Genomic DNA, 20,946 nt, shown 5'->3' on the forward strand with positions numbered 1-20,946 from the left:
GTGACTGTATCGATGTCTTTCTTGTCTTACTTTTCCAGAAGGAGCAAATGAGGTCAAAGTTCATCCATTTCTGCGTGATTTAGACTTTAACAAACTTTTAAGTGAGAAGCCCGTGTTTGTGCCTCATCTAAAGTCAGATGAGGACACCCGCTACTTTATCAGTAAGTAAAATAAGACGTCATCTGGAAAAAACTACTGTGTGTCCTGTCTTTCATTTTATGTGAAAATCAGTTCACATCATTATTAGTGATAACATGGTGACTGTCTGACTAGGCCTTATACTAATAATTTCTGATAACACTTGTACATTGTAGTTCCTAGAAGCAGTCACAAACACATGAATTCAGATGAGGGGGACACAAGTGACGACAATGACTGGCCAGAAATAAAAAACTTTGTATCACCATATCAAAGGTTTTTTAAAGTAAGTATGGAGCCAATAAAATATCTAAAACCTTTAATTACACAAAAAGCTTAAATATATTTGTTTTATATTTCTTTGTCTGTTTTAGCAAAATATCACCAATATTGGGATGATGACTAATGTAGAGCCTTTGTCACCTCCACGGTGTTCCCAAGAGAACAGCAAAAAACACTCAGACATGTGAGTAGATTATTATTATGAGATTTAGTTCTGATATATGTACAGAACAAAATACAATACACGAGTAATACAAATCCAACATCCACCACCCCATCATTGCTGATCTCTGTAGGTCTGGCTTGTGTTACTCGGCCATAGCAGCTGATCGTTTCGACCAGCCATTCATTTCCAGCTCATTACAGGCCAATATTACTAGTTGGGGTCCTGAGCATGGTATCTCCTCCATATTGCCCTAATTGGCCTTACAGACGGGTGTTCTTCCCCTTTGTGTTGTTTTTATTTTTAATTTACTTGTCTTTCTTCTACCAAAAAGGCCGAAGGAATCTTCCTCTTCCAAAACTGATGGAAACAATGAAGAGCCTATGTCACCTCCAGTGTGTTCACCAGAGAACAGTGGAAAGCATGCAGACATGTGAGTAAATTATTATTATGAGATTTAGTTCTGATATATGTTCAGAACCAAATACAAGACACGAGTAACACAAATCTAAATCCAGCATAAAACACTCCATCATTGCTGATGTCTGTGGGTCTGGCTTGTTAATCCCGCAATAACAGCTGATCATTGTCATTACAGACCAATACTACTAGTTAGACTCCATTTTTGCCGGTAGAAGGGGGTGTGAGCAGGGTATTACCTCTATGTTGTCCTAATTGGCTTTCGGACAGGCGTTCTTCCCTTTTTCTTTTGTTTTTACTTGCAATTTACTTGTCTTTCTTCTACCAAACAGGCAGAAAGAATCATCTTCTTCCAAAACTGATGGAAACAATCAGTGTGTAACTGCTAAAACCAGCGAGTCCTCCTCATCCTCACTGCCAGGTATGCGCAGGTTTATAGTCCATCCAATTATAGCCTATGATCCAAAATTACATGAATCAGCACATGAAGGCTCCAAAACTTACTTACTTTATTCCCGTTGCTCCCCTGAGTATTCTGTGTTTGTGTTATGGGCCTTTTTATTTAGTGCTAATTTTACTGTCTTTATCTAGAGGGCGGTGCTCTCGGGATCCTTGGGGGCGTGTCTTTAGGTTGCTCTGCAATATTAAGCTGTGAGCCGCACCCACATGGTAAAGACCATAAAAGTTAGCACTAAATAAAAAGGCCCATATCTCTACAACCGTATGGTGGATTTTAAGAAGACAAATATCAGAGTACTCAGGGGAGCAGCAGTCATAAAGTGAGAGTGAATCTCAGACACTTTTGATCTGGTGACATTGAAGTCTTATCCTACTGATTATATAATAACACTGTGGCTGGCTGCAAGTAATGTCATGATAATAAGGGGACATGGTTCCTTGGGGAGACACCACATGGCGGCACACAGAGAAGCTACAGGTGCATATTAATCAGTTTGCATAACGCTATAAAGATACAAAGCTAATCTTTTATGAGTTTATAATCAATATTTTTTTCTGACTTTTTATTAGAATCTCCAGTTCAGAGGAAAAGAAAATCATTTTTAAAATGGAGAAAACAACAAAAAACAGAGAAAGTAGAAGAAGGGGAAAATAGGCGAGGTAAGTGTGACAATAAGCTCCATGTTGTATGATATCAGCAAGAAGTATTCATGTGGAGCAGATGTTATCTGTCAGTGGTGGGGTTGTCATATGTATGATGACTGACGTCAGTGGTGGCATTGTCACATGTATGATAACTGATGTCAGTGGTGGGATTGTCACATGTATGATGACTGACGTCAGTGGTGGGATTGCCACATGTATGATGACTGACGTCAGTGGTGGGATTGCCACATGTATGATGACTGACGTCAGTGGTGGGATTGTCACATGTATGATGACTGACAATGATCCTGCACCTCTGTATGAAGAAAATTCCTCTACCGTTCGGTCACAGTGACACCACAGTAGAACCCTCTAATATGGAGACCCATTCCTTACATTAGCTTTACATCTTGTCTAATAGGTTCTATCTTCCGCCGGATGTTATCATCCTGCCGGCGTGGATTATCCAGTGCTGCTCGCGCTGTCAGAGAAAGCTGCATTTTTGCACCTTGTCATCGAGGCACCATGAACATCTCAACGACAGAAAATCCCCATATCTAGCGCCCTGAAGACACTACAGCACATCCACCATCAATGCTGTACCTGTGTGGAAGGACATGTACCATCAAATGGTTTACTGTCAACTGTGTGTACAAAGAAGTCTTTTATTAAGATTTTTAACAATTGTAAAAGCCCAAAAATTTTGTACACAAAAGCGGGACTAACTCCTAGCCGCGGTCTACGGACCAAACATTGGGCATGGGCAGGGCCTTGGGGGCAGATCCCAAGTGCGCTCAACCATGTGAAATAGCTTAAGCTCAGGAACATTGAGGGATAGCGCTATCGGATAGCTCTACCGTTCACTTCCTTTAGGAATAGAGCTATGGGATAGCTCCACCCATGCACTTTCTTCATGGATAGCGTTATCGAATAACGGTACCCGAACAGTATTAACTACAAAGCTTTTTCATACACCAGGTAGGAGTGGCAGGAGAGGTACACCAGCTATTTATGTTTGCTGTTAGTCTGCACATACGCCAGTCTGGTGCGTGGTTACACCTCATTGCGAGGTCAGTCTGATGCGTGGTTACAACCCATTTCGTGGTTCGTAATCCCAGCGCGTGCCTGAAGGGCGCACAATCACTCGTTTTTAATTAAACTAAATAAATAATTTAAAATTGATTAATGTGTTTTCGAATATTATTGATTATTACTGACATTCTTGGTATATCGGAAATATACATCATATAGAGTATGTCGTATGGGTTGGATCCCAAACTTTAGAACATCGGTTCTATATCTCATTAATCCTCTAAACTCTGGACAAAACAGAAGACCAGAGGTTCTGTTATTCCTAAGGGTACATGCACATAGAGCCTTGTAGATGCCAGAATACCATTCTGTATTGCTGGCAGCTGAGCTTTAGGAATACTCCCTGCCCGGAGATGTTGCTCCGCCGACAATGGTGCAAAAAACATTATAACGAGGACAAACTGGCCAAGGGACTCCTGGAGACATGGTCCCTGGGCGACAGGCCACATTGCCTCATTATAATTCTCCTATGATTTCACTAGGGATGACGCCCACAGTGGTGAAGGAAGCCCAAGAGAGGGATACGCACTTCGGAACAGAGAGAACTTTCCAATGGGTACAACGGCTTTCGTATTGGCCACAAGTGGAGATGAGCGAACCCATGGATGTCCTCGTTCGCCAGGCTTGACCAACATACAGTAAAAAGTTTGATTCGGTTCGTTTTATCTTGAACCTAAACCCAAAAGAAGTCAAAGGGGACCAGAACTGTGATGCTTTAAAATGGCTGTAAAATTGTAATAGACAGGGCTAGCGGGCTGCAGAAGGAAGTTAAATGGGGGTAAGAGCAGGACAAATGCCCTGCAAACAAATGTGGATAGGAAAATGGCTTAAAAGGCTTCTAATAATAATAATCTTTATTTAGCACTAACATATTCCGCAGCGCTTTACAGTTTGCACACATCACTGTGCCTGATGGGGCTCACAATCTAAATTCCCTATCAGTATGTCTTTGGAATGTGGGAGGAAACCGGAGTACCCGGAAGAAACCCACGCAAACACGGGGAGAACATACAAACTGTTGTCCTTGGTGGGATTTGAACCTGGACTCCAGCACTGCAAGGTTGCAGTGCTATCCACTGAGCCACCATGCTGCTCGGCTTCTGTTACCATATGTGATAAAACACTCCGGGATCGCCTTTGCTGGGGTCGAAGGTCACGTGCGTTTAGCATGAAACTCAGGTGCACAGCCGGGGTCCGGGTATAACTGACACTGGGTCAGGTTTATTAACCCCTTCACCCCCAAGGGTGATTTGCCCGTTCATGACCAGGCCAATTTTTACAATTTTGACCATTTATTTGTGAAAAAAACGGAAATTTGGCAAAAATTTTTAAAATTTCGCAATTTTCCAACTTTGAATTTTTATGCCCTTAAATCACAGAGATATGGCACACAAAAAACTTAATAAGTAACATTTCCCACATGTTTACTTCAAATCAGCACAATTTTGGAACCAAAATTTTTTTTTGTTAGGAAGTTATAAGGGTTAAAAGTTCTCATTTTTACAACACCATTTTATTTTTACGGACCACATCACATTTGAAGCCACTTTGAGGGGTCTATATGATAGAAAATACCCAAAAGTGACACCATTCTAAAAACTGCACCCCTCAAGGTGCTCAAAACCACATTCAAGAAGTTTATTAACCCTTCAGGTGCTTTACAGGAATTTTTTGAATATTTAAGAAAAAAAAAAATGAACATTTAACTTTTTTTCAAAAAAAAATAATTCAGGTTCAATTTTTTTTTATTTTACCAAGGGTAAAAGGAGAAATTGGACTGGAAAGGTTATTGTGCAATTTGTCCTGAGTACGCTGATACCTGATATGTGGGGGGGAGCCACTGTTTCGGCGCATGGCAGAGCTCAGAAGGGAAGGAGCGACGTTTGACTTTTTCAATGCAAAATTGGCTGGAATTCAATTCGGACGCCATGTCACGTTTGGAGAGTCCCTGATGTACCTAAACAGTGGAAACCCCCCACAAGTGACCCCATTTTGGAAACTAGATCCCCCAAGGAACTTATCTAGATATGTGGTGAGAACTTTAAACTCACAAGGGCTTCACAGAAGTTTATAACGTACAGCGGTACAATTAAAAAATCATATTTTTTCCACAAAAATGATCTTTTCACCCCCAATTTTTATTTTCCCAAGGGTAATAGGACCCTAAAAGTTATTGTGCAATTTGTCCTGAGTATGCTGATACCCCATATCTGGGTGTAAATGACTATTTGGGAGCATGGCAGAGCTCGGAAGGGAAGCAGCGCCATTTGACTTTTTGGCTGGAATTGAGATCGGACACCATGTCGCGTTTGGAAAGCCCCTGATGTACCTAAACAGTGGAATCCCCCCACAAGTGACCCCATTTTGGAAACTAGACCCCCTAAGGAACTTATTTAGATGTGTGGTGAGCACTTTGAACCCCCAAGGGCTTCACAGAAGTTTATAATGCCTGGGCGTGAAAATAAAAAAATCGTATTTTTTCCACAAACATGATCATTTAGTCCCCAATTGTTTTATTTTCCCAAGGGTACCAGGAGAAAATGGACCCCAAAAGGTGTTGTCCAATTTGTCCTGAGTACCCTGATACCCCAGATGTGGGAGAAAACTACTGTATGGGCCCACGTCCGGGCTCGGAAGGGAAGTAGTGACGTTTTGGAATGCAGACTTTGATGGAATGGTCTGCGGGTGTCATGTTGCCTTTGGAGAGCCACTAATGTACCTAAACAGTGGAAACCCCCCACAAATGACACCATTTTGGAAACTAAACGCCCTAAGGAACTTATCTAGATGTGTGGTGTGCACTTTGAACCCCCAAGGGCTTCACAGAAGTTTATAATGCCTGGGCGTGAAAATAAAAAAATCGTATTTTTTCCACAAACATGATCATTTAGTCCCCAATTGTTTTATTTTCCCAAGGGTACCAGGAGAAAATGGACCCCAAAAGGTGTTGTCCAATTTGTCCTGAGTACCCTGATACCCCAGATGTGGGAGAAAACTACTGTATGGGCCCACGTCCGGGCTCGGAAGGGAAGTAGTGACGTTTTGGAATGCAGACTTTGATGGAATGGTCTGCGGGTGTCATGTTGCCTTTGGAGAGCCACTAATGTACCTAAACAGTGGAAACCCCCCACAAATGACACCATTTTGGAAACTAAACCCCCTAAGGAACTTATCTAGATGTGTGGTGTGCACTTTGAACCCCCAAGGGCTTCACAGAAGTTTATAACGCCCGGGCGTGAAAATTAAAAAATCATATTTTTTTCCCACAAAAATGATATTTTTGCCCACAATTTTTTTATTTTCCTAAGGGCAACAAGAGAAATAGGACCCCAAAAGTTGTTTTGCAATTTGTCCTGAGTATGCTGATACCCTATATGTGGGGGTAAAACACTGTTTGGGCGCATGGCAGAGCTTGGAAGGGAAGGAGCACCATTTGACTTTTTCAACACAGAATTGGCTGGAATTGAGATCAGATGCCATGTTGCGTTTGGAGAGCCCCTGATGTGCCCAAACAGTGCAAACCCCCCAATTCTAACTCCAACCCTAACCCCAACACACCCCTAACCCTAATCTCAGCCCTAGCCCTAACCCTAACCCTAGCCCTAACGGGAAAATGGAAATAAATACATTTTTTTAATTTTATTATTTTTCCCTAATTAAGGGGGTGATAACGGGGGGTTTGATTTACTATTTATGGCAGTTTTTATGTTTGGCGGCTGTCGCACGCTAAAAGACTCTTTTTATTGTAAAAATAGTTTTTGCATCACCACATATTGAGAGCTATAATTTTTCCGTATTTTGACCCACTGAGTCATGTGAGGTCTTATTTTTTGCGGGACGAGTTGACGTTGTTATTGGTATCATGTTCGGGCTTGTGACATTTTTTGATCACTTTTTATTCTGATTTTTGGGACGCAGAATGAACAAAAACCAGCGTTTCATGAATTTCTTTTGGGGGGGTGAGTTTACACCGTTCCGCGTGCGGTAAAATTGATAAAGCGGTTTTATTCTTCGGGTCAGTATGGTTACAGCGATACCTCATTTATGTCATTTTTTTATGTTTTGGCGCTTTTATGCAATAAAAACAATTTTATATAAAAAATAATTTTTGCATCGCTTTATTCTGCGCGCTATAACTTTTTTAATTTTTCGCTGATGATGCTGTATGGCAGCTCGTTTTTTGCGGGACAAGATGACGTTTTCAGCGGTACCATGGATATTTTTATGCGTCTTTTTGATCGCGCGTTATTGCACTTTTTGTTCGCGCGGTATGATAATAAATCATTATTTTTTGCTTTGTTTTTTATTTTTATTTTTTAAGGGGTTCGCTAAAGGGGTTAACTAATGGGACAGTTTTATAGGGCAGGTCGTTACGGACGCGGCGATACCAAATATGTGCAATTTTATTGTTTTGTTTTATTTATTTCCAAATAATGAATTTATTAGGGAATATTTTTTTTTTAAATTTATTTAGAGATTTTTTAAAAATTATTTTTACACTTTTTTTTTTTTTTTTAACTTTATTAGGATGTCCCGGGGGGGCATCACTGTCCTGTGACAGATCGCTGATCTGTCACATCACAGATCACTGTGACAGATCAGCAATCTGTCACAGGTAGTGTGCAGGTTTCCTCCTTGCCTGCGCTTTGCAGGCACTGGGGAAGCCAGCTCCCTACAGGTCCCCGAAGCGCTGCTGTGGGGGGCTCAGGGAAGCATGGAGGGAGCCCCCTCCCTGCCGATGCTTCCCTTTAACCTCCGATACACCGCGATCGTGTTTGATCACGGTGTGCAAGGGGTTAACGTGTCGGGGGCGGTCTTTGACCGCCCCTGACACATAGTGCCGGGTGTCAGCTGTGGTAATTAGCTGACACCCGGCCGCGATCAGTGGCGCTCACCACGTGGGCACCGCTGATCGCGCTAGACGTACAATCCCGTCCATGGGCATTGGGGCCCGGGTCCCATGGACGGGATAGTACGTCTGATGTCAGAAAGGGGTTAAAGGTGAAAGCAATGCATAAAGGAAATAAAACATAAAACAAATCCTTGCCTGTCCGGCACTAACTAAGCAAGGTACGACCTAACTACCAACTGGCGGGCTTCTCCCATCCAGCCAAACCACAGTTACAGTGGGCACTGCTTCCACTCCCGAGTGTCTCTCACACAGACAGGCTCTCTGTGTCCCCAGGCTGAGACACTCACACAACCACCTGGCATCCTTTTATATCCGCCTCCCATTACTCATTAGTAACCAGGTGAGATACTGACCAGACTAGGCCACATAGGAAAGGTATCTGGGCGAGATATACCTGCCCTCATCCACTACTCCCACATGATTCTCACACATAGCAATCATGGAAAAATAGGAAATAAATGAATGACAAACATTTTAACATTGTCCTCACAGAGACTGGGGCTTACTACTGTCAGTCCAGTTAAAAATTTTGCCCACAGAGCATGGGGCAGAGGACCCCAATATTAGCAGCTTACAAATGTCACCCACAGAGCATGGCACACAGTACCCCTACAGAATCTTCTAAAAAATGTCACCCAGAGATCATGGGGCAGAGGACCCCTACAGAATCTTACACATTTTTCCCCCAGAGTATGTTTCCACATTTATCCCACAGAAACTGGCAACAAATGTCACCCACAGAGCATGTTTCCACATTTCCCTGAGAACGGTGATTAAAGATGTCACACCCGGACAATGAGGCACAGCAGCTCCACAGGTAGGGTTGCCGAACACACAGCGGCTTACACACACATTACTTCCACAGATATGGGATAAAGAAAGCACACAGCAGCTTTTGGCACAGTATTATCACAGACATGGATGCTTAAGCGTATGTTCACACTGGGCGTTTTTGCTGCATTTTTTATGCTAATTTTCAGCTGCTGTTTACAGCACCAGCAAAGCCTATGAGATTTCAGAAATCTCATGCACACACATTGTTTTTTTTTGTCATCAGTATTTTGTGCTTTGCAGCGGTTTTTGACATAGAGCATGTCACTTTTTTCAGCATTTCAGTGTGTTTGTAGCGCTTTTCCCCCATTGACTTGAATGTATGGGGGAGAAAACGCTGCAAATACACAGGTTGAGTTTTTTGCAGCACATTTGCCACAGAAAAGTCAAGAACAGCAGGATAATAATCAAAAGTTGCACTCTGTAGTGATAAAGCATGTCAATGTGAAATTTATGAAATATGAAGAGCAATGCGGCTTCTGGATACTGGGAAAAAATGAGACACTTAGCACATACTTTGGCCAATTCATGCACGCCCATCAACCAACAATTTAAAAGACGTTATTGGAATCAACCGCTCTATAACATACCATTGGGGGAAAAATCACGTGGCCATCCAACACACAGTCACTTTACTCCACATGGAGACGTGTCAAATACAGGACCCACTAATAGGAAAGAGAGAGAAGGGTCTCATCCTTGTGGATCAGGCTCTTTTGCAGATTTCTCCGAGATGAAGGAATTTATTAATCCCGTGGACAAGAGAAGCTTCTATATTATAGACAGTATTCACTGTAAAACTAGAGGAGTAATATATGTAATGATGAGTCCTTGTCCGAAATGAGAAGTTGGGAAAACTATACAGAAGCTTAGAAGGAGAATTTCTACACATATTAGCTCGATAAATCCGGAGGCCGATACCCCTCTGTCCGTCCACACGAGGAGCGTTCATGGAAATGGCCCACTTGGTATTAAAGTATGGGGTATAAGACATTTAGCTTTGGGACCTAGGAAAGGGAATCTTGATAGGACGCTCCCTAAAGAGGAGTGTAAGTGGATGTTTAGGTTCCCGTCTCATAGCCATGATGGTCTGAATGAAGGGTTTTCCTTCTCAGCTTTCTTGATGGAATAGAGATTTGTGGGGTCTCCTGTGTTGGTTCCTCTTTGTGTTTAATTGATGCATTTATTGTGCAGAATATATTATTGGATTGATGGTGAGAAGTAAAACGTACAACTGCCATTACCTTTACACTATCATAAAGGAATAATATTAATAAAAATGAGCTAATGTGTGAGAACATATTGAACCCACTGGAATAATCAGGTAGTTAAAAGAAATATGACAGATGCGATACCATTAAGTGAACATATAATGTATTAATAATTTTGACTGCTATGAAGAATATGGAAATCAGATGCTTCTATAATATAATACTCTGATAATTACCAGGTAAAAGGATAGTTTGGGACTCTGATTGTACTCCCTGATGGGAGAGAGATTGGTATATCTCCTGAAATATGAATTATGAGTATATCTCTAGTTGGATGTTACCATTTCTCACTGGGCATGCGCAATAATGCCTTTAGCCAATGGTAGGCTTCGGTGAAGTATAAATCTGAGCATGCGCGCTTATCCCTTGACTACTGTATGCGTTTCTTTTTGTTTCCAGGGAATACGCACGCGTGAATACGTCAATGCGCGGATCGGGAAGCAACTGACCATTCGGCTTCCGGCAACTGAGAGCCGATCTGACTGTATTGGAAGGGGAAGAAATGATGCAGGAGACATCGAGATACGGCGTGTCTTCCTACAAGGAGGTATGACGTGGCTGGCTTCCCTTATAGGGTGCCACTATTTTAATTACACCACTACACGTCTATTCAATTTATGATTGACCATTAAGGGAAGAGGTGGCTCTAACAAAGTAAGGGATTGGTTAAAGGGATGACCTTCAGCACTGTCTACCACCGATTGGCTTTATATGTTGTCCGTGATGATTGGATACTTATGACCATGTGATATTTCAGTTTTCCTTTTTTAGTAAATTTGCAAAAATTTCGACATTTCTGCTTTTTTTTCAGTCAAGATGGGGTGCAGAGTGTACATTAATGAGAAAAAAATGAACTTTTTTGAATTTACCAAATGGCTGCAATGAAACAAAGAGTGAAAAATTTAAAGGAGCCTGAATACTTTCCGTACCCACTGTATGTACTCATTTTGCCTCCTATTGCTCTATTCCAAGTCAGGGCCGCCATCAGGGCAGGACAGCCCTTACTGCTGTATGGGGCCCGATGAACATCAGTACAGAAGGGGGCTCGCAGATCAGGGGCCCCGCTCCTGTGCTGCCAGTCATCGGGCCCCAAGTGCTGTGCGTCATAGGGGCGCAGGGCAGGCCCCAAGTGTGCGCTGCGATCGGGCCTGCAGCGCACACATCAGCAGAGCCGCCACAGCGCCCGACATCCGAAAGATAGAGAAGAGCTGAAGGACCTGTGGTGACGTCACCATTATCACAGGCCTTCAGCATTGATCAGATCCGCCCCCTGATCACATGACGATGACGTCACCACAGGTCCTTTCAGCTCACAGAGCAGCAGCTCCATCTTCAGCGCAGGAGCGAGGTCAGGTAAGAAGAAAGTTTTTATTTTTGAAAGGGGCAATATGTATCCCTGTCAGAATGGAGACACACAGGGGCAACTATGGAGACGGGGCAGGACTGGATTCACACAGGGGCAAATATGGAGACGGGGCAGGATTGGAGTCACACAGGGGCAAATATGGAGACAGGGGGCAGGATTGGAGTCACACAGGGGCAAATATGGAGACAGGGGGCAGGATTGGAGACACAGGGGTAAATATGGAGACAGGGGGCAGGATTGGAGACACACAGGGGCAAATATGGAGACAGGGGGCAGGATTGTAGTCACACAGGGGCAAATATGGAGACAGGGGGCAGGATTGGAGACACAGGGGTAAATATGGAGACAGGGGGCAGGATTGGAGACACGGGTAAATATGGAGACAGGGGGCAGGATTGGAGTCACACAGGGGCAAATATGGAGACAGGGGGCAGGATTGGAGTCACACAGGGGCAAATATGGAGACAGGGGGCAGGATTGGAGACACAGGGGCAAATATGGAGACAGGGGGCAGGATTGGAGTCACACAGTGGCAAATATGGAGACAGCGGGCAGGATTGTAGTCACACAGGGGCAAATATGGAGACGAGGCAGGAATGGAGACACAGGGGCAAATATGGAGACAGGGGGCAGGATTGGAGTCACACAGGGGCAAATATGGAGACAGGGGGCAGGATTGGAGACACAGGGGCAAATATGGAGACAGGGGGCAGGATTGGAGTCACAGGGGCAAATATGGAAACGGGGCAGGATTGGAGACATACAGGGGCAAATATGGAGACAGCGGGCAGGATTGTAGTCACACGGGCAAATATGGAGACAGGGGGCAGGATTGGAGACACGGGCAAATATGGAGACAGGGGGCAGGATTGGAGTCACACAGGGGCAAATATGGAGACAGCGGGCAGGATTGTAGTCACACAGGGGCAAATATGGAGACGAGGCAGGAATGGAGACACAGGGGCAAATATGGAGACGGGGCAGGATTGGAGTCACACAGGGGCAAATATGGAGACGGGGCAGGATTGGAGACACACAGGGGCAAATATGGAGACAGCGGGCAGGATTGTAGTCACACAGGGACAAATGTGGAGACAGGGGGCAGGATTGGAGTCACACGGGCAAATGTGGAGACGGGGCAGGATTGAAGTCACACATGGGCAAATATGGAGACAGGGGGCAGGATTGGAGACACACAGGGGCAAATATGGAGACAGGGGGCAGTATTGGAGACACACAGGGGCAAATATGGAGACAGCGGGCGGGATTGTAGTCACACAGGGGCAAATGTGGAGACGGGGCAGGATTGGAGACACAGGGGCAAATATGGAGACAGGGGGCAGGATTGGAGTCACACAGGGGCAAATATGGAGACGGGGCAGGATTGGAGACACACAGGGGCAAATATGGAGACAGCGGGCAAGATTGTAGTCACACAGCGGCAAATGTGGAGATGGGGCAGGATTGGAGTCACACAGGGGCAAATGTGGAGACGGGGCAGGATTGAAGTCACACAGGGGCAAATGTGGAGACAGGGGGCAGGATTGGAGTCACACAGGGGCAAATATGGAGACAGGGGGCAGGATTGGAGTCACACAGGGGCAAATGTGGAGACGGGGCAGGATTGGAGTCACACAGGGGCAAATGTGGAGACAGGGGGCAGGATTGAAGTCACACAGGGGCAAATGTGGAGACAGGGGGCAGGATTGGAGTCACCCAGGGGCAAATGTGGAGACAGGGGGCAGGATTGGAGTCACACAGGGGCAAATGTGGAGACAAGGGGCAGGATTGGAGACACACAGGGGTAAATATGGAGACAGGGGGCAGGATTAGAGACACACAGGGCCAAATATGTAGACACGGGGGCAAAATGCAAGACATGGGGGTAGAATGCAAGACATGGAGGCAGAATGCAGACATGGGGGCAAAATGCAAGACATGGGGGCAGAATGCAGACATGGGGACTGAATGCAAGACATGGGGGCAGAATTCAGACATGGGGGCAGACATGGGGACAGAATGCAAGACATGGGGGCAGAATGCAAGACATGGCAGAATGCAGACATGGGTGCAGAATGCACAAATGATGGGGCAGAATGCAGACATGGGGGCAGAATGCAAGACATGGGGGCAGGCAGAATATGACAGTGAGACACAGGAGGGGTCTGAATGTGACAGTGAGACATGGGGCAGAAAGGACATGGGGCAGAATGTGAGACATGAGGGCAGAATGCAGAACGTGAGGGCAGAATGCAAGATATGGGTGCAGAATGCAGACATGGGGGCAGAATGTGACAGTAAGACACAGGGCGGGCAGAATGGGACATTGAGACACAGGAGGGGGCAGAATGTGAGACATGGGGGCAGAATGTGACAGTAAGTCACAAGAGGGGGCAGAATGTGACAGTGAGACACAGGAGGGGGCAGAATGTGACAGTGAAACACAGGAGGGGACAGAATGTGAGGCACGGGGGCAGAATGTGACAGAGAGACACAGGAGGGGGCAGAATGTGACAGTGAGACACAGGAGGGGACAGAATGTGAGGCACGGGGGCAGAATGTGACAGAGAGGCACAGGAGGGGGCAGAATGTGACAGTGAGACACAGGAGGGGGCAGAATTTGAGACACAGGGTACAGGATGGGAGACACATGGTGCAGGATCATGGGGCAGGATGGATACGATGTAGACAGATGGGGCAGGATCTGGAGATCATGTGGGGGCAGAATGGATACTCATGAGGGCAGGATGAGAGAAAATATGGCTGGAGCCAGGATGGGGGATATTATTACCATAGGGGCTAATTAAGGGATATTATTACTGCAGTGATGTATTTATTTTATTTTTTTGAGGATACTGTTTTAAATGGGGGGAGGTTCTGTTACTGTGCAGAGTGACACTATGTCGCCTTTTTTCTTCTTCATCTGGTGTAGTGTAGAAGTTGGGAAAAAAATTAAGTAATGTGTTCTGCAAGTGGAGCTCTAGATAACTGTGTTATTTCCTCCAGAGACAAGCCCTGGCTGGAAGACGTGATGGCGATCTGTGCTGGATGAAAGATGAAAAGCAAAGATGAAGGACTTCACCTAGAGACATCACTGGTGAGTTTGTGTTACCTGTACAATGACACTATAAACTATATAGAGTGCCTTTGTACAATGTCACCAGTGATCACTGTATTACCTGTACACTGACACTATATAGAGAGTTCCTGTGTATAATGTCACTGGTGATCACTGTATTACCTGTACACACACTACATACTAAGTACAGATCTCCTGTGTATAATGGCACTTATGGTGATATTAATATGTTTTTTTATTAATGATCAGTATTGTAGTATTCAGTCACCATGTGCTGGTAATATGTGGTCTGGTCATGGTGCGGTGGTATTTGTCCCTTGTATGTGCTATTATTCTGTCACTGGTGGTAATATGTGGCCTGGACATGGTATGGCTGTATTTGTTCCCTGTATGTGGTATTATTGGTCACCATGTGGTGGTAATATGGTGTCTGGGCATGGTGTGGTGGTATTTGTCCCTTTGGATGTGATATTATTGGTCATTTTAAAAATTGAAAAATAACTAAAAAAATATACCTAAATTGTATTGGATATTTTAGCAAATGTTTAATAGGTTAGAGTAGAATAGGGCTCAGCCAAAAGAGTCTACCTAGTGGTGGCAGATTTAAAAAATCTTTTGGTCATAACAAGAGCTGCTGGCTATGTGTGTGATCTGGAGATGGGAACTGTTAATGTGTGATTGGTGAGAAGTGGAATTTTTCTAAGAGAGAGCGGTGGGGCTGTGGACAGTTTGAGGGGTGGAGGGCGGGGCTGGGGTGGAGCCTGGGTGGAGTCTCAAGGGGGCCCAAAAAATTTTGCCAGTATGGGGCCCCAAAACTCCTAGTGGCAGCCCTGTTCCAAGTGTCTGCACATTGCACTTTATTTATTATTAGCACTCCATAATCAGATTCTATTATGCAGGTGCTTTTAGATCGCATACATACATCTTTGGATGCATTTTTAATAGTTCTTTTGGATGCTATTCACTCATTCTCAGTTCCAGTGTTTTGCTGTTTTTTTGTTTTGTTTGGTCAGTATACATCTCCAAAAAATCATTTCTTTTTAATATATTTTCAATTCATGTTTCAATAAAAATTTATTTTTACACAATACTATGTTTTGCAGGACTTTTCTCCGCTCTGCATAGGTTGCTGGGTCTTGACCAGTTAAGTCTGGACGTTGGGTCTTGAACGGTGAAATCTGGATGTCGGTTCTTGTCCAACAAAGTCTGGAGTTCGGTACTTGACCAACAGCGTCTTGCCTGCTCTGGTACCCAGTCACTCGCAGGTGACTCTATTCCGGGGATGACCACAAGTGTCTCATGCGTCTGTACGTCTCACGTATTGGAGCAAACTGCATCACAGCTGTCACCTGACCTGGTGGCACCTTTGGTGCTCATTGACCTCTTTTTCAACTTTTGCAATGCTTGGTACAAAAACAAAAACCTAAGATTTTGCACAATTTGTGACTTTTTGGCACTCTGGTTTTGCTAAAAACTGGCATAAACTGCTGTGATGACACTGGTGGTGTCACTGGCGCTGCCTAGGGGGCGCTATCAGGGGGTCACGTGAATGATCGCCGGGAGTGCAGGGACAAGGCACGCTGTGCACAAGGACCTGAGACTAAGCAGTGAGCAGCGCACAGGACCTGGCACTGAGCAGTAACATGACCAGAGGGCGGAGCCACCCCGCGTGAGTGCAGGGAAACCAACTGAATGCAAGGCAAAAACAGTACACGAGGTCAAGGAAAGCCGAAAGTCAAAAGCCAGACGAGAGCGTAGTACCAAGGGATAAGACAAAGAGTAAACGGAGACAATCCAAGGGATCAGATAACCAGGAAAGACCGGGCAGTACAAAGCAGGATGTCGAGGCGAGAGTCAGGTGACAAACCGGGTCATACACAGCAAGGCACACAAGCACAGAGGCTCAACAATTACAGAAGTAACCTGGGTCAGCAACCACTAGCCGAGTATATGGAAGTATCACCGACACCAGACCCAGGAACTGCCAACATTAAATAGCCGCACCAGAACCAAACAGAGGCGGATTAAAGTTAACCCTGACTTGACCAGGAAGAAAGCGGAACCATCCTGTCCAGGGTCATGACAACTGCTTGATTAATGTGTTTTTTTGTTACTATTTTTGGCTTTGGCAGTTTTTACAAATGGGTTTTTAAAGGTTTTTTATTGAAAACATATTTTTAGAAACACATTTGACGTATTTTTTTTCATTTTCGTATAAGTCTGTAGGCAGTGACCTCGCTTGTTAATAAATGATTACCGTAGATGATACAATATTCTGCAAATTGTGAATCAAGTGTAAGATCACTGCTCATCAGCATTCCTTCACAGCGGCCTACCGGAGGTTTCTCCAGTTCCCCTGTCGGCCAGTCCAAGCCTGCAAATACCCATAGCTACTAGTCCGATCCCAGCTATCACTGCTCGGAGGCCTGCCCGAATGCCACGGCAGCTGCTTCATTCTCCATAGTGACGCCGGCATCATCTTGGGTGGGGGAAGACTGATATGTTTTTGGAATGAATTCCAAAAATTCACCGACTGAGAAGTAAGATAGGACCAGAATGAATCGCACACAGGTAGGAATACAAAAGGAAAACATCCATTTTTGAGCACATACAACGTTTTGATTGCATTTTATTGATTTGTTTTTCAAGGGAAAGTGCAGCAACACTGTAACTACAATTATGGATTTTTTTTCTTTCATTTCTTTTTGGCTTTTAACCCCTTAAAATTGAATCTTTCCGTAGGATCAACCCTCCTAAGTCGTCTATAACTGGGCATTCAAGTCAAAGGAAACTGAATAAAATGGTACCTTTATATCTGCGATCCAATGCCGTATTCCAGAGAAATCCACATTTTCTTAATATGTAAAGTTTGTAAACGAGCTGTTAAGATCTATGGGCGGGACATAGATCTCCCTGAGAATCTGCCTCCAGAGCTTATTATAAATGAAAGGTGGTGTTACTTGTGTGTGACATGTAATGACTGACTGTCTGCTTTCCTGATCTACATTTCTCACATTGGTAACGTCCCTGTGCATTTACAATAAGCTCTGGAGGCAGATTCTTAGGGAGATCTAGGTTATCGCTATTGGGTTAATATATGGTTTACATTTTTTATTTTGATCGGACCTTTATGGACAGAATGATTTTTATTTTTATTTACATTAGAACTTGGAAAATGTGGGTGAACAAAACTTTTATCATTTTCATTTTTTTTAAAACAATTTTTCCAACTTTTTTATTAGTGCCAATGTAGAATTTGAACCTGCGATTGTTTTCTTGCTTGTACTGTTTTGAGGTATACTTTAATATTACAATATTATATTGCTATTGGATATTTGATGTCCATTTAATGATATGTCTTCACCTCTCCCCAAAGACACCTCCTGACGAAGAAGTGTGAAATGCGCGTTGGGTTGAGAGAGACACATGGCCTATAGTCATCTTATTTCTTACATACAGCTTTCTATTCTTCTCACTTGGTTGGATACTAACAAGATTACATTATACCATGCTATGTCAACACCTTCCGTGAGTTATTTTATTTAAGGTATTTAGCTTATTTATTAGAAGATATAGTACACCTTATACCTTCTGGCTGTAACAATTACCTTATTTTTATGAGTAAGGGTCCCGTCACACACAGCGATCTCGCTAGCGAGATTGCTGATTTTGAGACGCATCAGCAATCTCGCCAGCGAGATCGCGGTGTGTGGCGGGGATCAGCGACCGGCCCCCCTGCCGGTTATCGCTGATCGTGCTCGAGCGACCTGGGCCTTTTTTCGATCGCTGGTCTCCCGCTGCCCAGCGCAAATCGCTGCGTGTGGCAGCGAGAGACCAGCGATCAGCGACGCTGGTTTCTAATGTAAACGTCGGGTATCCAGGAGCAGCACGACTCCTGGATACCCGTTGTTTACCTTGGAAACCGGCGTACACGCTGGTTTCCAAGGTAAACGTCGGGTATCCAGGAGTCGCGCGGCTCTTAGATACCCGATGTTTACATTAGAAACCAGCGTCGCTGGTCCTGATCGCTGGGGCTGTCTAACGATGTCCCAGCGATCCCATCATGTCGGATCGTTGGTGGGATCGCTGGGACATCGTTTAGTGTAATGGGGATTTACCCTGTTATTTTCACAATTTATTTTAGGCGACTAAAAAATTTATGTCTTTATAGGGGACATTGTTCCATTGCACTTTCAGAGACTACAAACATGGGGGGTGCGGGAGAAGAAGAACCCACTCATGACATACAGCCCCGGCTCACCTTCGCCTGCTCGGGGCTGGGGAGCAGTTCCTTGGGCAGCGGTGCACTGTGTATGACCATTCTGTCCTTTATTGTCGGGTGCAGCATCCCCTAGTGGTCAAAAAAAGACGAACTTGATTCACATGTAAGGTCGCAACATTTTGTACAAATACGTGTAACATATTGTGACTTTTTTAGGATGTTAAACTTTCCAAAATGCCTTGATATTCCCCCTCCTAACCCAACCCTCCTCATGTCCCTATTAGGGCTGTAAAGTGGCAACGTAGATCTCTTATAACCAATCCCTAAAAAAAATTATTAATTATTAATAAAGAGCTGAAAAACTTTTGTATTATGATGGGTCGCAAGGTTGAATTTCAGAAGAGGTGAAGACACATGGTGTCCCAACAATCCCAGAGCTGCAGATCGGACCAGTGCATTCAGCTGGGATTACTGGGCTAGGAAGGGGTTACCTGTGACTCTTTGACCCATGTGCAAATTTTGCATCAAACAGATGTGATTTCAGAAATGGACAATCATCGTGGACCCATTAAACCCTTTCCGTCTCTATGATGCAGATGACATCTGTCTTGGATAATATCCGGGTATGTCGAGCGATCTGCTGTTTAACTCCTGAAATGCTGTTGTCAAGCACGACAATGGCATTTATGTTGTATTCAGGGGCCCACTGCCAGCCCGAGTCGCCATGTCAGCGGGGGGCTCCTCTGAAGGTCCTCATCGCCGCCATCTTGGTGCTCCTGTGCAGCCCAGTATTGTGCAAGCAATGAAATGATTGTGTCCATAAATAATAATAATCTTTATTTTTATATAGAGCAGCGCTTTACAGTTTGCACACATTATCATCACTGTCCCCGATGGGGCTCACAATCGAAATTCCCTATCAGTATGTTTTTGGAATGTGGGAGGAAACCGGAGTACCCGGAGTAAACCCACGCAAACACGGGGAGAACATACAAACTCCTTGTAGAAGTTGTTCTTGGTGGGATCCCTCCCCCGCAACATGATCCCGGGCCGCCAAGTGTTCTATGGGGACTAAGAAAGTGTTAGAGAAATAAAATGGTTTTACAAATATTTAAAACAAATAACTAATAAGGGTGTGTGCACACACGCTGCGGATCCGCAGCAGTTTTTGCTGTGGTGTACAGTACCATTATTCCCTATGGGAATAAAAAACCGCAGTGCAGATGGTGCGAATTTTTCAGCGCGGTTTTCCTGCGGTTTTGAAACCGCAGAAATAATTGACATGTCAATTCTTTCTGCGGATTCCGCAGCGGTTTCCTATCTCCACCATTGTGGAGATGGTGAAACCGCAGGGCCAAACCGCAGGATAATCCGCAGATACACTGCAGGTCTTTTGACCTGCGGATTTACCTGCGGATTTTACAAAATCCGCGCAGCCAAATCCGCACCCCATTCCGCAGCGTGTGCACGTAGCCTAATAATTATAATTATTATTAAAAATCAGGATATATAAATTACTATTGTGCTCAGAGACTCTAATTGTATGGGGCTAACACCTAGAGGACTTTCATAGAAAAGAATGGCTCCAACCAGTATGCATCTTTGCAATATGCCACCGAAAAGCACAAAGCCAGATAAGAATAGAATATGTCAGACTCACATCAAAAGAATAATACAATTAGAATACCAGCGTGCTGACTTTGAATAAAATAAGATAATTACCTCATATGTTAAATATGAGACGATCCACGGCGTCCCAAAAAGAGGGATAGTGAGAAAGCAGGCGGTAATTGACGGCGTTAGTATTCCACGGTCACTTGGGTGATGAGCAGCAATAGTCCAAATGCTTATCCATAAGTCCCGGGTGAGTGTGGTCCGCGGTTACATCTATGACGGTACTGCTCTGGCCGGTAGCAGCCACCGTTCCAATCTCCGGACAAAAAAGAGAGGGTGTCCTTCGTGCTCAACAGTCGCGCATGTGCTCGTCAGCGCAGGACCTGCGTGACGTCACAGACAAGTGGTACACCGGGCTGCAGCCGCTACAGACCGCAGAGAGGGCCAAAAAA

General features: G+C 44.5%; 1 protein-coding gene across 3 annotated transcripts in view; it reads right to left on the reverse strand.

Annotated features, from left to right (window-relative positions):
* The window catches only part of LOC141083853 (protein FAM228B-like), a 725,331-nt gene that overhangs the window by 590,026 nt on the left and 114,359 nt on the right, over positions 1-20,946 (reverse strand). For 2 of the 3 annotated variants that reach the window (XM_073568323.1, XM_073568324.1), the window contains one exon: positions 18,920-19,009. The exons of the other annotated variant lie outside the window; for it this stretch is intronic. In XM_073568323.1, the coding sequence (XP_073424424.1) occupies positions 18,920-19,009 (90 nt within the window). The remainder of the gene's footprint in view (positions 1-18,919; positions 19,010-20,946) is intronic. 3 annotated transcript variants of the gene reach the window in all.

The sequence above is a fragment of the Dendrobates tinctorius genome, unplaced genomic scaffold, assembly GCF_039654945.1.
Source record: "Dendrobates tinctorius isolate UK_male_01 unplaced genomic scaffold, ASM3965494v1 ptg000021l, whole genome shotgun sequence".
In the NCBI taxonomy this organism is placed as follows: domain Eukaryota; kingdom Metazoa; phylum Chordata; class Amphibia; order Anura; family Dendrobatidae; genus Dendrobates; species Dendrobates tinctorius.